Here is a 15196-nt window from a genome sequence, read left to right on the forward strand (position 1 = left end):
ACCTGTCTGTTCCGACATATGATGGATGTGTAAAAGTGTTCCTGACATGACGTACAGGAGCTGTGCCCGCATGATCAACATGGGAAACAAGATTTAAAGGAGTGGTCCTATCCCAATATGAAGTAGGTGTAGTAATAATAGCAGCAAATACCTGCAATTAGACATGTAGTATAGTTTTTCTGATTCGCCATGGCTCTTTCCTCATGTGCAGGCATTGCAGGACCTTTAGGTATGCATGGTTCTGACCACTGATATAGTGACAGGTAGCTAGTTGCTAGTGGTCGTAGCCATGGATACCTAAGGTCCTGCAAAGCCTGCACATGAGGAAAGAGACATAGCAAATCAGAACAATTATGCTACATGTCTAATTGGAGATATTTGCTATCATTATAATCACACCTACCACATATTGGGTGGGATAGGATCTTGGAGATGGGGATACCATTTTAACAAGCAATCTCCTGTGGTAACAACCAGCACCATCCCAGGTTGTTTAACCATCTATATGCCATGATAAATAGTGATCACTGCATTTAGAAGATTGAGAGAGGGAAGGGGTTTCCTCTCTCACTCCATTGTTCCTCGTGATGCAATCCCGGGAGCCGGTGGTTGTCATGGTACCCAGAGATCAAATAATGACCTACAGGCCTCCTGTCATTGTAAAATTGATATGTTTAATGCCCTGCAATCAGCTCTGTTGGCAGAAAAATAATGTTATAGCACTCAAAATATGGTAATGCAAAAACTTGTTGTTTTTTTTCCCCAAAAAAGCTTTTTTTATTGTGTGTTAAAGTAACAAAGCATAAAAAATATAAATCTGGTAATGTTTTAATCGTACTTGGCAAAGAATAAATTTGTCTTGTCACTGATACTGCATAGTGCATGGCATAAAGAATAAAAATAAAAACCATTACTAAACAGCTGTTTATTGTTCATTCTGTCTCCCAAAAATTGGAGTAAAGCTGAGTTCACATTTACCCTATGCTCAACATTAAGCTCTTACGTCAGGGTTTACGCCTAAAATTCCAATGCAAGAAATTGTGGGAAAAAAAACACGATTGTTAGTATTCACGTCCAGCATTCTAAAATTTAGTGACAAATCTGTGGGTTCTGTAAAGCCCCAGATGAATTTTTTTTAAAGATTTTAGTTTCAAAACCGGGTTACATTATATACCTTTGTGGCTTTGGCACTTCAGGGGCTCTGCTAAAGTTACATGGTGTGCACAATCTTTTCCAGCCAAACTTGCTCCCCAAAAGTCAAGAAGCGCTCCTTTCTTTCCTAATCATGTTTGTCGAAACAGTAGTTCCTGACCATATATTGGGTATTATCTGACTCGGGTGAAATTGCATAACAAATTTTGGGGACCATTTTCTCTTGTTTTCTTAGTGAAAATGAAAAACTTTGGATTAAATTTAACATTTTCATTTTTGCGTCCTGTTCTTGAATATTTTTTTGACGCACCTGTGGATTCAAAGTGGTCATTACACACCTAGGTTAATTCCTTGAAGAGTGTAGTTTCCAAAATGGGTCACACTTGGCTTTGTTTCTGCTGTTTTGACACCTCAGAGACTCTTCAAATGTGAGATGACTCCACAATTTGCTGAAGCGAATCTGGCATTTCAAAAGTCAAGTAGTGCTCCTTCCCTCCGGAGCCTTACCATGTGCCCACATCATGGTGCCTGTGTCACGTACTCGGGAGAAACTGCACAACAAATTTAGAGCTCCGTTTTGTGCTGCTACTTTTGTAAAAATGAATATTTGGGGTTAAAGTGATACTTTTCATGGAAAAAATGTACTGTAAATTTTTGTTTTGATTCCTGTGATGAACCTGAAGGTATTTAACTTTTCTAACTTCCTTGCAATAAAAAAACAATGTTTCAAAAATGAGCTCTGTGCAAAGTAGACATATGGTATATGTTGTTTGTTATTTATTTTTTTTTAAGTGCATCAAATTCAAAGTTTGAATTTTGCAAATTTTTGTCAAATTTCATATATATAGCTAAATATGCAAATCATATAGACCTAAATATATCGCTAGCATAAAGTACCATGATTTGCTGAGATACTATGTTGAAACATTCCAGTGCTATTACAACATAAAGTTACACATATCAGTATGGAAAAATTTGGCGTTAATAGTTTTTGCGGATTACAGCTTCCAATAGAGGACACCACAGTCCCTTCTCTATTCCTCTGTAAAGAGCTGTTTGTATATGTAATGGGAATCTGTAACCATGTTTTTACCCCCTAATCTGAGAACTGCATAATGTAAAGACAGGGGTACCAGCGATTTATCACTTAATGGTCTGCTTCCTGTAGTTTTAATAATCCCCTGCTTATAAAACATTAATTTTATCATTAGAGAACTAGTAAACCTGCTCACATGTAGTCCTTCGTATTCAAGAGCTCTGTATATTCCCTCCTAACCACTGATTGACAGCTTTGTGTTCTCTGTACATTGACAGAATTCTGCAAAGCAGTAATATGGGTGGGGATATACTGGAAGCAAAATTCAGAGAATTGGTAGATCTGCAGCATAGAAAAGTGATTTTTATCAAAATGACAGCAAGCAGCTCAGTAAGTGACACATCACAGGAATCGGTTGTTGAGGCAGGATCTGTGACCCTTCATGGTTGACCAAGTGATTTCCAAATTAATCCACAGGGTGTTGCTAGCAACTGAGAATGACCAGACGGAGATGGGTCTCTGTTTGGGAGGATCAAGGCAGATCGCTAACCACGTTTATTATGTCACCTCTTTTATAGTATTCTGCTTAGTTATACAATGTACACAGCTACCAATGGCATCGTAATACATTTACTTTATAAGCCAATAGTATTGCAAGAAAATCGGAATATGTCCCTAGCTACGTGACATGGAAAAAAGTTACAGAACTTCATGAGCCAAGGCCACTACACAACAACCCCCTTTGTTCATACTGGTGTGAACTAGTCATAACAGCTAGCAGAATTTATCTCGTAAACAGCAAGATAGAGTTACAAGCACAAAAAATGAAGCCTTCAGCTTTGATTTTAGTTTAACGCTTCACACGGTCTCTAACCCTACATTATGCTGATTCAGATGAGCTAGCAAAAACCTGGTGACGGGCTCCTTTTAATTTCCCAGAGGACCATTACATGGGTTATAAATCTTCCTATATCATTTCAGTGCTCCAGAAGAAGCTTTACCCTTTATCAGTATAACCCCTTCTCCCTGCTAATAGGACGTGTATCCTGATGAGACAGCCTCATTAGTAATTAAGTGGGTTAATAATACAGAGTTGTAGTACTGTCTGTTTTTGGCTAGGAGCACACCAATGAGTCTGTGAACATAGCCCACAGTATGCTTTGAACACTTTTCCCAACGAATACTGTAATATCCCCATTAGTGACCATTCACCAAGCGGAGGCTGAAAGTGTGTTCCTCTAGCCTCCACCTGGAAGGTTTGCTGTCGCATTCCATTGGTTTAACTGTATGTAAAGGTCAGCAAGCAGCACTTTCCTATACAGAGTACCACTGCAAAGAAACATGTAACATGCTGTATACGTTTCTTTACAGTGGGTCCTTATGGTGGACTGATGCCTCCGCATCCATCCTGACTGTGCCCACTGTCGGTAGTATGCTCCTGATAGTGTGCACAGATGCAGTGTGGACCAAACCTAAGTTCGTCTTGTCTAAATATTCAAGATGCCAAGTGCTGTCATTCATTTTGTAAAATAAAGTTCATTATATCAGATATGAGTTTAATCACTTATAAAAATGAGATATTTAGACCATGGGTTCAAAATTTAGCATGTGTCTTCAGATTGAAGACCATGTGATTTTTTTCCAATTTTTTTAAAAAATATAATAGACACTTTAAATAAATGTTGATTGGTGGGAGGGCCAGGTCTTCAGACCCCCACAAATATCTTCAAACATTTTGAATGTGCGAGCTCAATAAAAACTACATACAAGAGAAACACACTTCAGAGCGGTGTTCTAATAGATCGAGTTGCGTCCTAGGACCTGTTTCTCAACTGACTGGCACCGATTTGTAGTGGCTATTATATTTATACCTTCATAGTAGTAAGAACATATTGTATTTTTTGCACTTATTGCAGATATATTCTGAGGATTGCACCACCTGGATTTGCCGCATTATTGCATTTCTGTCTTTAGTGTTTACTCGCTGAATGCCTAGAGCAAATCATGAAATAGCAGCTTTCTTAACTTTGCATATTTCTATGTTCCCACTGAGCTGTTTAACTGTGCTCTTTTTGTACTTGGATAATTAATGTAACTATCTGTTTTGTTTGTGTTCTCTTCTGTTCAGATAATTCAACATCTCAGTGGGCAGTTGTCATTGAGCCTGTGTTTGATGCAGTCACCAAGAGCGTCCTTCCAGGGCATGTAGTCATCAGGATACCACAACTGCAGGTCGACCAGTCCCAGGATTTGCAAATTGATCCTGGTCAGCGGACATATCAAGTAATACTAAAAATTGCTAAGGTATTTCTAGAAGTCTGTTAACGTTTCCTTTCCCAATGGATAAATGTGCAGTTGGTGAAGAACCCAAACTCAAAATGTAGTCGTGGATGATAACACTGTCTGATGTACATATTCTTGAAGAAATAAACCTGAATCTATTTAGGACAACCAGTTTTGATTTAGTGGGTCGTCTTGCAGATGATAAAATAAAAGGAAATCTCTTTGATCAGCTGTTTGTAGAATGGGCAGTTGGGCAAGGCTCTACTAAACCAATAATGCTTGGACACTGGTCCCTCAGAGCAGACCTTTACAGAGCTGACATGGAGGGGGAGGTAAGCAGCGAACTGCTGTATAGAATCAGTGGGCTGGAGAGAGGTGAGTGATATCTTTTGAGTTAACTCCTCAGCCTGTAAAGTTACTGCTACACGCACTCGGCCTAGCTCTGTTGGTCGATCACCTTGTCAATGAGTTGATCGCAATGCAAGATAAAAGCTCCTTGTAGCAGGAGAATGACAGCAGGTAGAAAAAGCAAGTCAATTGCTAGCTTGCTTATTTTCATGTGGTCTGACTGTACAAATTTCATGACATTTATGTCTTAAGGGTTATTTTACATTTATGAATATGCCACAGCACAAATAAGGAAACCAGTGATGAAAGTCTGTTTTGGATATAAACATGTAAGTTTGAGATCTTCTTTTTTTTGTTTCAGAATAAATCTGTAGATTTGTGGTGGCCAAATGGTTATGGACTTCAAACTGGTTATAATATGTCTCTCACATTTCACTTTGAAGGTAGATTCATCATTGAAAAAACAACTAAGGTGTGTGGATTTTATTTTTTCTCATGTAATTAAATCTTATACCTTTTCCAGAATTTTTTGTCATTTTCTGGAAATGGCCCACCGTCCAATACTGAATATCGGTCAAATATATCAAAGTGGATGGTTGCTCTTTTACAGGCCAGTTTACATGGGCTACAAACGCGAATGAAAGCAGACTAAGGCTATGTGCACACGATGCAGATTTGCTGCGGATCCGCACTGTGATTTACAGTACAATGTAAATCAATGGAGAAAAAAAAGGTGTGCAGATGGTGCAGAAAAATCAGTGCGGAATTGCTGCGGATTTAAAAGAAGTGCATGTCACTACTTTTGTGCGGTTTTGCTGCAGTTTTCCACCTGCTCCATTCTACAATTCCGCAGGTGGAAAACCGCACAAAAAACGCAAAAAAAGGAAGAAATCCGCAGGAAAAATGCAGGTCATTTGACCTGCGGCTTTCGTAAAATCAGCGCGGGAGGATCCGCACTGTGTGCACATAGCCTCATTGTGAAATAGTTTGTTCCATCCCCATACAGCCTCCTGTTGATTAAAATGACCTTTATTGCTTTGATCAGACTGCCCCTTTGGCTGATTGTTGGCATGTTTATGTGGTTCAATAATTGGGAAAGTTTGACAATTATTGGCTCCTATAAATGAGCCTGTCATTAACATTGCTAAGTAAAAGTGTAGAAGCAGAAGGTTTCTTGTTTCCAACCAGAGAAATTCAGAAAGCCATTTAGAAGCCCCCCAAGCTAATTAACAATGAATAACCTTTGTGACATTTCTGTCAAGAGGCATCATAATTTTGTATACTTCATATGTATGTAATGTTATTTTACACATACTGCTTTAGTTCCCAAATTCATATGTTAGCAACGACTTTGCTTTGAGTTATAAATAAGATTTTTTGCTTGTAATGTGCAAATGTAAAAGTTGATTTATAGAGTAACCGACTTTTCCCATCTGTTTTTATACATCTGCAGTTGTTTACATTTGCAATGATAAATGCAGTTTCCCATGTTAAACAAGGGCATTGTATCCATAAAAATCTGATGCTTTATGGCTGATCTGTATGGGATTGAATAAATTCTTTGCACCCAATAACTTGAATAGACAAGTCTCATCTGAATTTTTTTTTTTTACACGCAGACATTCAAACTGTGTGAAGAGACTGCCATTTTAACAGCCCTATTGGTCTGAGTGCTGTCAGTTTTTTTTTTTTTTTTTTCACGGACAGCACCTGAATGGAAAATATGGGTGTGTCAATGTAGTCTAAAGGGGGTTTTACACATAGCGATATCGCTATAACATCGCCGATTTTGTGACGTTATAGCAATATCGCTATGTGTGATACTTACCGCCGACCGGCTCCCCCGCTGTCCATCGCTGATCGCGCGAGAATGTCCGGCTCCATTTCTCGTCGTCCGCTTCCTGCTGGGGCTTCCTGCTGTGAGACGAGTGACGCGTGGAGGCAGGCGGGAGGACGCCAGGATCGCTGTGTGTGAAAGGTGAGTATCGTGCGCTGCGTCGCTGCTACATCGCTGTGAGGTCTGCCTGTGTGACAGCTCACTAGCAATCATTTAGCGATGCACCAGTGATCTTGACCGGGTCGGATCGCTAAATGTAAAAGGCCCTTAAGGGTCTAATGTAGTCTAGGGTCATACTGTCTGTATTTGGTCATTATTTTACATCAGCAATTGTAAGCCAAAATCAGGAGTGGGTCAAAAATGCGGAAGTGGTGATGTGTTTCTATTATACTTCTCCTCTGATTGTTCCTCACCTGGTTTTGGCTAAGGGCCCCGTCACACAGAGCGACTCACCAGCGATCCCGACAATGATATGAACTTGTCAGGATCGCTGGTGTGTTGCTACATGATCGCTGGTGAGCTGCCAAACAGGCAGCTTCACCAACGATCAGCACCAGCGACGATGAGCGCGCGCATTGCTGTGTACCTTAGATACCAGCGAGCTGGTGCAGAGAGCTGGTAACCAAGGTAAACATCGGGTTTCTAAGCGCCGCACGGCACTTAGAAACCCGCTATTTACCTTGGATATGAGCTGGGAGATCACTGCTTTCCTGGCTGTCACACGCAGCGATGCATGCTGGCCAGCGGAAGACCAACGATATAAAAAAAAAAAGTCCAGGGCATTAGAGCATGATCAGCGATACCGGGCTGATAGGTGTCACACAGCGATCTCGCTGTTGCTTCACAAAACTTGTGACTCAGCAGCGATCTCGCTAGCGAGATCGCTGTGTGTGACGGGGGTTTTACAGATACTTATATAAGATACTGATCAAATGCAGATAGTGTGACTACTTTTGGTGCACTGGTGTAATTATGTTGCCCTGTTGAAAATGAAAATTTTGGTTAAAGCAACAATTTAGTTGCACCTAAAGGGTTAACAAACTTCCTGAGTCTGGTTTTGAATACTTTTAGGACTGCAATTAGTAAAATGGGTCTTTTTTTAGGGACTTTCTGACATATAGGCCCTGCAAAGTAATTTCAGATATTTTCATAAATAATTACAAATCATATTTAAATTTACCACACTCCTTAAAAAAAAAAAAGTACAATGGCCCACATTTACCATTTTTGTCTTTTATAAGTTTCTTTTGTCTGTTAATATTTGCTGCTTTATTGCGCAAACTTGTTCATAAATTTTGCACAAAGTGAAAATGGTCTTTATTTTTGTCTTTAACCTTTTTATGAGACCTTTTAGAGCAAAGCCTTGCATGTTCTGCAACTTTTGCAGCATGAGGAGGATAGTATAAAAATGCTGACACTACAAAGGGGACTGCAGTACATTTGCGCATAGAATGTGACTTTTTTAACAAGTCACTTTTAATGAATTTACCTGAAATGTATGGAAAAGCCAGCTTGGCCTAAAAAATAAGATTATCTAAACCAGGGTTCCCCAACTCCGGTCCTCAAGGCCCGCCAACAGGTCATGTTTTCAGGATTTCCTTAGTATTGCTCAGGTGATAATTGCATCACCTGTGCAATACAAAGCAGATCCTGAAAACATGACCTGTTGGTGGGCCTTGAGGACTTGGAGTTGGAGAACCCTGATCTAAACTACAAAAGACAAGTTTAAAAAAGGTGCAAATCGTTTGATTTCATTTTTAGCAAATAAAACAGTCAATAATTGAGAGGTATTCATGCCCAAATGAAAATGGCAAAAAGGCAATGATGAATCTGGTCTAATGCATCATGAAAAAACAGCCTAGGAAATGAAAAAATATCTGAGATATTAGCAAATCAATTGACATGTCAGATTTGAAAATTTGGCCTATTCAGGAAGGTGAAAGAAGGCTTTAGCAGGAAAGAGTTTTACGAGAAATCGTGGCATGGCAAAAACCTGAGAGGGTCATGCAGACATCTGTGAAGTACAGTCAGTATGAACTGAAATGCATAGATTTGCTGTGAGTTTCCTGTTCGAACTTGGCAGCGGGTCAGGCAATCTACAGCTAGTCTCGTAATTGTGATTCGTATTGACCGTATTTCACAAACATCTGAAGCAGTCTTTAGATTGGGAACTGCGACTCTACCCTATTCACTTGAGGCTTATCACTTGAGTCAATATACTGAATAGCTAATTTTTTTCCTCTTCGCTTTGCTAAGGTGTTCACTCTCTCTATGCAGATTTATTTTCGAACTGTAGAACTTGTTGAGGAACCAGTTGATGGCTCTCCTGGTCTGTCGTTTTACATGAAGATTAATGGAGTTCCCATTTTCCTCAAAGGTTCCAACTGGATACCAGCCGACTCTTTTCAGGACAGAGTCAGTTCTGCCAGGTACTGGTCTTGTGTTTTGGACGTGGCATAAAATAGAACCGTTCTAGCTCCTTTACTATAATTCATTTAAAACTATTAGACAACAAATAAGATTTGGACGATTTGTTACAGGTTTTTTTGGTGTGTCTGCACCAAAAATTCATGACAGATTGCATTACAAAGCTTCAAATGTAATGGGAAATATATGACCCAACACAAATCTTGAAAAGGGATTTCTAGAGATGGATGTGTCTTGTCACTTACCATTACCACCAATCTTATATACAGGCTCCGTAATCTCCTACAGTCAGCGGTTGATGCTAATATGAATACTCTACGTGTGTGGGGTGGAGGAATATACGAGAGCGATGAGTTCTACAGCATTTGTGATGACTTGGGAATAATGGTAATTGCTTTACTTGTGCTTCATATTGTAGGTAATAACATGATGTAACAAAAGCCAAACACAAATTTTTGTACTTCTGGCCCTATTATGCTATGTTACTACATATCATATAGGGAAGTCATATCCACTAAATAAGAAAAAAAAGACAACATTAAAATTTTAAGCCCCCCCCCTTTTTATTAGATAATCATTTGCATGATTCCAAACATAAATCTTAGTTATGCTGTTGTAAGTCATGTCTTTTATTTTTTTTGCATTTATTAGTTTTCAGTTTGTTAAACTGAGATGATATATTCATATTGGAAGGATTATGTTCTAGTGATTATCAACTAGCCATAACAAGTGACAGTTTTCATGTACATCGCTGTACTGTTACTCTTGCAGATCTGGCAAGATTTTATGTTTGCATGTGCCCTTTATCCAACTGATGATTGGTTTCTGGATACAGTCAGAGAAGAAGTCACTCACCAGGTACATTGTCACAAGGGGACACGAATTAGAATGTATTGTAAATTACTTTTTTAAAGTGAACAAATATTTTGGCTGCAATATATCACCCTGAGCTAGAAAGTAAAAAAAAAATGTTGTAAATGATTTCTTAAGACAGAATCAATTCTCTTGCCCTGTCCATTTTAAAAATGAACAGCACATAGTCATATTAGTCACACAATATTAGAGTTAGAGGGGACCCCCAGGGTCATCGTGTCCAACCCCCTGCTCAATGCAGGATGCACTAAACCATCTCAGATGTCTCTCCAGCCTCTGAAGACTTCCATTGAAGGAGAACTCACCATCTCGTGGTAGCCTGTTCCACTCATTGATCACCCTCACTGTCAGTGTTTTCTAGTATTTGATCTGCATCTTCTCCCTTTCAGTTTCATTCCATATCTTCTCCCTTTCAGTTTCATTCCATATCTTCTCGTGTTTCCATGTACAAATGAGAATAAGGATGATCCCTCTGCGCTGTGACATCCCTTCAGATATTTTTACACAGCTATATTTTATTTAGTCATTATTTCATGGAACAATTCATTCCCAAATCTGTTTTTTTTCTAAGTTTATTCAGTCACTAGACCACCACGAAATATAATTCAGTTAGAAAGTGACAGCTTAATAATGTAATACTATCTGGAAATTTAAGATGTGCTTCTCTTAAGCGGGAGTCACACATAGCAATTTTGCTAGCGAGATCGCTGCTGAGTCACAACTTTTGTGACACAACAGCGATCTCACCAGCGAGATCGCTGTGTGACAGCGATCAGCGACCGGCCCCCCCTGCCGGTATCGCTGATCGCTGCAAGAAACCTCTGGACATATTTTTCGTCGCTGGTCTCCCGCTGGCCAGCACGCATCGCTGCGTGTGACAGGCGGGAGACCAGCGATCAGCTGTAAAAAATAATAAAAAAAATATTGTTATTCTAACCTTCCGACATCCCGCGCAGCCACCCCGCCTCTCTCCACGCTCCCGGTCCCAGTGATCCTTTGCACGAATGACCACGAGACGTCGCGCTGCCGCGAGACCGTGACATTCTCGCGGTCATTCTCGCAAAGGATTACTGGGACTGGAGAGGCGGGAATGCTGCGAGGGATGTCGGAAGGTGAGAATAACAATATTTTTTATTTTAATTCTATTTTTTTACAGGGATATGGCATCAGCGCTAACGAACACAGAGATCCCGGGCGCTCGGCATCGCTGTGCTGATCGCTGGTGAAGCTGTCTGTTTGACAGCTCATCAGCGATCACATAGCGACTTACCAGCGATCCTAAAACGTTGATATCGTTGTCGGGATCGCTGGTAAGTCGCTATGTGTGACTCCAGCTTTGGGTGTTTGGTCATTTGATCTCATGGTGAACCCTGAGAACTACATTAAGTTATGCCCTCTTCGGGGTGGGGGGGGTCACCATTTCCAGAACTGACTGTGATGCAATTGCATGGATTGTACCTCTGAAGTTCTCAATGGGAATGTGGTTGTCATAAGCTCATATCAGATAATGACGATGATTGCACAGTGCTTGTTACCCAGTTATAATGTAGGAGTTCACAGATCAGCCTCCATTACCGTATATTTATATTCAGTTTATTTAGGAGAATATAGAGGAAAGGTAATCAGTCTCCTCCCATCAGAGAGAGATGATACTGGCGCTAGCTGGTTATTGAATGCTATGCTGCTGTAACTTGGCATTTATAGAGCAGGGAATGTTGTAAAATTCATCATTCAAGGAATGATGAGCAGTTTATTATATCTGTAGGATTAGGGTCCATGGGGACTACTTCAGTGAACTGAAGTCTGAAGAAATGGTAAAGCATTAATGAGTTAAAGGGAACCGCTTATCCAGGCCTCTCAAACCGTGACCATATATTTATTGATCTTTTTATATACGGTACTTCCTAATAAGCCCATAGTTTGTTTTTTTGTTTTTGTTATAGATTTTAGACTGACGGCATGCTAGTTAGTTTGTGACTACTCGTAAGGGTGTTGTGGTCCCCCAAACTAATCGTCCCACTAATCATGTGATCACTCCCCAGTGGTCGTGAGTTGACTTGATTTGTAAGAGCAGCAGCACAGTCACTTCTTTGCAAATCTCTGCGTACCTGCTGTACCTTCTTTGGCATATTCCGCATGTCCAGAGAAGCAGCAATGATGTAGGACACAGCAAAACCCAAGATTTGCAAAGAGTCGGTGGTCACACATTATGTCACCGCTACCTCCGTGGGCATACGCAGTGCGCCAGTGAAGTCGGAGCTTCAGTGAGCATTGTCAAGGAGGCAGAGATTTGCAGAGCAGGTGGGACGCCACTTTTACAAATCATGTAATTCACGCTCACAGGAGTGTGATAACCTGATTAGTGGGAACATTAGCCTGGAGGAAAGCAATGTCCCCATGACTAGACACCCACTAATGAGCGTATCACAAGCCCAGTTCTAAAATTAATTTTAGGCATATTAAAAAATTTTAAAGCCACAAAAAAGGGCTTTTTAGGTATTTATATACAAGGGTCAATAAATGCATGGTGGCGGTATGGGAGCCTGAGGAAGTTGACAGCCTCCCTTTTTAATATCTTCCAAATATTTCCAAAATTGAAATGTTTAAAATAGGAAGAAGCAATGTGCGATTCTGTAAATCCTGACAGAACTGTAGTTTATTTTTAATTTGTGTCCACAAATAATGACTTATTTTAAGACTGTTAGTTTTTCCATATTCCATAGACTTCTCCACACTGTGTGCCGATTCATCTGCATTGTTCTTCCATAGTTGGTTTCCTTCCTGTAATCGGTTTTAGCCGGGATATAAAAATAGAGAATTCTCTGAAAAGAATCTGTGCTCCTGTTAATAGTGACGTTTTACTGTATAAAATGTGATGTTTTGGTGAATTACAGATTAGAAGACTTAAATCTCACCCTTGTATTATTGTGTGGAGCGGCAATAATGAGAACGAGGCTGCCATCGCCAGTAACTGGTTTTCAATACCAAGTTCCATGAAGGAGGTTTATGTAAAAGATTATCTGACCCTTTACATAAAGACCATCAGAGAGCTTGTCCTCCAGGTAAGTGATTAACTATTTTAATAGTTTTGGTTCAATAAATATGTTTCAAATGTGACACTCGTTATGGTTCTCTTTAATTCTTCTTGGTAATTGAATTATTTTTTTTTATTTTCTTTTTAAATATCATTTTGGCTTGTATTTGCAAATATAATCTTACTATTGAGGTTTCCTGTTGTTCAGCCCAACAGGTCACACTCTGAATTAATGAAGTAAAAAAAAAACCCTCCAAAAACATCTTATTTACAGTCTACAGATGCCTGAGCCTTAGGGCCCCGTCACACATAGCGATCTCGCTAGCGAGATCGCTGCTGAGTCACAAGTTTTGTGACACAACAGCGATCTCACCAGCGAGATCGCTGTGTGTGACAGCGATCAGCGACCGGCCCCCCTGCCGGTATCGCTGATCGCTGCAAGAAACCTCTGGACATTTCTTTCGTCGCTGATCTCCCGCTGGCCAGCACGCATCGCTGCATGTGACAGGCGGGAGACCAGCGATCAGCTGGTAACTAACGTACACATCGGGTATCCAAGGGACGTGCGTCCCTTAGATACCCGATGTGTACGTTAGTTATCAGCGCGCTGGTAACTAACGAACACAGCTACGCCACGCGCTCGGCGTCGCTGTGCTGATCGCTGGTGAAGCTGCCTGTGTGACAGCTCACCAGCGATCACAGAGGGACTTACCAGCGATCCTGACATGGTGATATCGTTGTCGGGATCGCTGGTAAATCGCTATGTGTGACTCCAGCTTTAGACTAATTAAATGGGACAGTGCGCGTGGATGATTTTTTTTTTTTTTTTGGCTGAATCTGCATGTGAAAAACACTGCAGCAGTGGACTAGTATATTCCGTAATTCTGATGAGACTGACCCATTCCAGCCATTGGGTGGACAAATAAAATCCGATCACATACCGAGCCACATTATAGCATCCATTTCTTTTAAAAATAAATTGCAATTCTGAAACATAGGAAGCTGAATAGTCCTGTAAATGATTAATAGCTGCAACTGAATAAAACGGACATGACAAGAGAGGAAAAAAAACGCCCAAGTCTTCTGGATGAAACTGTACAGTTTTCTCCTTCGTCTCATTGGGGGACACAGATACTGTGGGTGTATGCTTCTGCCGCTAGGAGGCTGACACTAAGTGAAAAAAAGAGGTTAGCTCCTCCTCCGCAGTATATACCCTCGCCCCTATTGCGGGCGGAAATCAATTTTTTGCTTAGTGTCCTATGGAAGCGCACACAGTCTGGATCTCTCCAAACTATTTTTTTCTAGTTTACTATGAAGATGAGACAGGGGCGACGGATCCTATTGAAAGGGTCCGATCTCCCCAAACCATCAACGGGCGAGCACGCGTTGAGTATCGTCTCTGCGTATCCTTTCCCGCACCGAGGGACATCTCTGGGACTTTTCCTCAGACATCTATTTTTTTCTTTGTTTTTTATTTTATGAAGATAAGACAGGGGCAACGCATCCTATTGAAAGGATCCGATTTCCCCAAACCATCAATGTGCGACCACGTGCGAGTATCCCTCCACTTATCCTCTCCCGCGACGTGGGACTTTATGCCAGACTTAGCCCTGTCCACCCCTAGGTATTGAAACCATGGGCTTGCACAGAGGCACAAGACTAGTCTGTGCGGCCCCCACTGCTCCACCAACGCTAGACGGCGGTGCTGCAAGGTGGCGGACGGTCCCTCTCCTCACCCCCTGAAGGGGTTAGATGGAGCTAGGGTGCCTGCACCGTCCTATTTTTGATCAAAGACCCCCTCACATACCTGCGCTCAGGCTGAAGAAGATCATCGGTGAGGAGAGGGTCGGGGAGGGCTCCTGCGAAGATTTCGGGCTGGGGCCCACAGCCGCAGCACGCCTCGCGGTGTCCACTAGCCATGCAAGAGAAGGGCTGGATCCGTCAGGACAAAAACACTGCGCCGGTCAGTAGCGCCATTTTTGGTGCCGCGCCCCCCCGGTCGGGTAGGGGAAAAATTGAGGCCGGAGCTAGGCCGCGGCCGGAAGTTCCGCCCTTGGGGCCGCGTGTCACATCCGGCAGCCCGCCCCGCACTCGGCGGCGGTAAAAATCGAGGCCCCGGCTTCGGATCACGGGCTAGGCTGCAAGGTGGGAGTACCGCCCCTAGAGCGATTTTACAGGCTGGTGCACGCCACAGATGGCGGCGCGC

At 41.5% G+C, this 15196-nt stretch overlaps 1 protein-coding gene across 1 annotated transcript in view; it reads left to right on the forward strand.

Moving 5' to 3' along the window:
- Nucleotides 1-15196, forward strand: part of MANBA (mannosidase beta) — a 93577-nt gene that overhangs the window by 22547 nt on the left and 55834 nt on the right. Inside the window, exons 4-9 of the mRNA XM_073589203.1 lie at nt 4317-4492; nt 5181-5291; nt 8934-9085; nt 9353-9470; nt 9855-9941; nt 12851-13018. Coding sequence (XP_073445304.1) covers nt 4317-4492; nt 5181-5291; nt 8934-9085; nt 9353-9470; nt 9855-9941; nt 12851-13018 — 812 coding nt within the window. The remainder of the gene's footprint in view (nt 1-4316; nt 4493-5180; nt 5292-8933; nt 9086-9352; nt 9471-9854; nt 9942-12850; nt 13019-15196) is intronic.

The sequence above is a fragment of the Dendrobates tinctorius genome, unplaced genomic scaffold, assembly GCF_039654945.1.
Source record: "Dendrobates tinctorius isolate UK_male_01 unplaced genomic scaffold, ASM3965494v1 ptg000011l, whole genome shotgun sequence".
Classification (NCBI taxonomy): domain Eukaryota; kingdom Metazoa; phylum Chordata; class Amphibia; order Anura; family Dendrobatidae; genus Dendrobates; species Dendrobates tinctorius.